Source organism: Oncorhynchus tshawytscha, linkage group LG03, assembly GCF_018296145.1.
Source record: "Oncorhynchus tshawytscha isolate Ot180627B linkage group LG03, Otsh_v2.0, whole genome shotgun sequence".
Classification (NCBI taxonomy): domain Eukaryota; kingdom Metazoa; phylum Chordata; class Actinopteri; order Salmoniformes; family Salmonidae; genus Oncorhynchus; species Oncorhynchus tshawytscha.
The window spans coordinates 73924554-73927106 of record NC_056431.1 but is presented as its reverse complement, the minus strand read 5'-3'; the positions used below and the strand labels follow the sequence as shown (position 1 = coordinate 73927106).

At 45.2% G+C, this 2553-nt stretch overlaps 1 protein-coding gene across 1 annotated transcript in view; it reads right to left on the bottom strand.

Annotated features, from left to right (window-relative positions):
- Positions 1–2233: 2233 nt before the first annotated feature.
- Positions 2234–2553, bottom strand: part of LOC121846244 (uncharacterized protein DDB_G0287625-like) — a gene marked incomplete at its 5' end in the record, with an annotated part of 634 nt that continues 314 nt past the window's right edge. The window contains 1 exon segment of the mRNA XM_042320106.1: positions 2234–2553. This exon segment is cut by the window's right edge and continues 56 nt beyond it. Coding sequence (XP_042176040.1) covers positions 2234–2553 — 320 coding nt within the window.

The window sequence follows — 2553 nt, the reverse complement described above, 5'->3', positions numbered from 1 at the left end:
TGGTATAAAGAGGAAGACAGTGGTATAAAGAGGAAGACAGTGGTATAAAGAGGAAGACAGAGGTATAAAGAGGAAGACAGAGGTATAAAGAGGAAGACAGAGGTATAAAGAGGAAGACAGTGGTATAAAGAGGAAGACAGTGGTATAAAGAGGAAGACAGTGGTATAAAGAGGAAGACAGTGGTATAAAGAGGAAGAGAGTAGGAGTGAGTGTGCGACAGAGAATGAGAAACAGATCACATTAAAGCAGGACTTTCCATTTGTCAAGTAATTTACCCAACATTTATCACAGTTTCAACCAAACCAATCTGTTGTTTTTCCTGACCCGACAATGACCCCCAAGAATCAACTACTACCAGTCAAATATGATCAAGACAAGTAGTTCCCCCAACTTTCCCAACCACCCACACACCCACACACGCAACCACCCACACACATCACCACACACCCATACACCCACCCACCCACCCAACCACCCACCCACACATCCAACCACCCACCCACCCAACCACCCACCCACACACCCCACCACCCACACACACCACCACACACCCATACACCCACCCAACCACCCACCCACCCACCCACCCACCCACCCACCCACCCAACCACCCACCACCCACCCACCACCCACCACACCACCACACACCCATACACCCACCCAACCACCCACCCACCCACCCACCCACCCACCCACCCACCCAACCACCCACCCACCCACCCACCCACACCACCACCCACCCACCCACCCACCCACCCACCCACCCACCCACCCACCCACCACCACCCACCCAACCCACCCACCCACCCACCCAGTGGTTGTAGAGCGTGCAACAGGTCAGCACCTCAGGGGTAAATGTCAGGTGGCTTTTCATAGCCGATCATTCAGAGTTAGAGACAGCAAGAGCGGAAGAGAGAGAGAGAGTCGAAAACAGCAGGTCTGGGACAAGGTAGCACGTCCGGTGAACCGGTCAGTGTTCCATAGCTGGAGGCAGAACAGTTGAAACTGGAGCAGCAGCAGGTGAACTGGGGACAGTAGGTGGACTGGGGACAGCAAGGAGTCATCAGGCCAGGTAGTCCTGAGGCATGGTTCTAGGGCTCAGCTCCTCCGAGAGAAGAGAGAAACGAGAGAAAGAGAGAGGGAGAGAGACAGAGACATAGACACAGAGAGAGAGAGAGAGAGAGAGAGAGTCTGTGAGTCTGTTTGGAATCTGTTTGAGAATCGATACTTGGAATCATATAATCAATAGAATAATGTCAAGAATAATATTGTGAAACTCTAATGTATCGATCCCTCCACCCCTCAACAATCTTATCCAGAGTGACGTATAATTGGTGTGCTCATCTTTTAACATAGCTTTGGTGAGATAACCACATATCGAATTCCCAGTAAGTATAACTTCACTACAGTAAATATTTTGGCTCGTCAGTAAACCCAAGCTGGTGGTAGCTCTCAGGCCGACGTGGCTGCTGCTCGCTGCACAGTGACGCCATATCCTCCAGGTTTTAATGGAAGCAGCACAACACTAGGCTAATTATAGCTAGCCTTTCAGTTTGGGGTTTTCTCAAGGGTCTGATCCTGCTTTTAAACGCACAATACTCTCGTAGCTCAGGTCATGTGATCTACAATACGATAGTGTGTGTATATGTGGAGTAGAAGTTACGTTCTTGATAAAGTGTGATGTATTATAATTCACTCATGGAAATATTCATTTATGCAACAAATATAGTACAGTATCTCATCTACATGATGTTAACCTTCCACATTAATAACTCCTGTTAGTCATCTACATGATGTTAACCTTCCACATTAATAACCCCTGTTAATTATCTACATGTTAACCTTCCACTTTAATAACCCCTGTTAATTATCTACATGTTAACCTTCCACTTTAATAACCCCTGTTAATCATCTACATGTTAACCTTCCACATTAGTAACCCCTGTTAATTATCTACATGTTAACCTTCCACTTTAATAACCCCTGTTAATTATCTACATGTTAACCTTCCACTTTAATAACCCCTGTTAATTATCTACATGTTAACCTTCCACATTAGTAACCCCTGTTAATTATCTACATGTTAACCTTCCACATTAGTAACCCCTGTTAATTATCTACATGTTAACCTTCCACATTAGTAATAGCTGCTGAACTAATGACTGAAGAAATGTATGAAAGTAGGCGACTGCATATGTGTTTAAGTTAATGTGCATGGTAATAGAAGTTGAGGCTATATGAGGGTTGAGATGGGACATGGGACAGGGTTAGGGTTATTGTTAGAGTTGGGGTTATTGTTGGAGTTAGGGTTATTGTTGGGGTTATTGATAGAGTTGGGGTTATTGTTGGAGTTAGGGTTATTGATAGAGTTGGGGTTATTGTTGGAGTTGGAGTTATTGTTGGAGTTAGGGTTATTGTTGGAGTTAGGGTTATTGTTAGAGTTGGAGTTATTGTTGGAGTTAGGGTTATTGTTGGAGTTAGGGTTATTGTTGGAGTTGGGGTTATTGTTGGAGTTGGGTTTCTTGTTGGAGTTAGGGTTATTGTTGGAGTTGG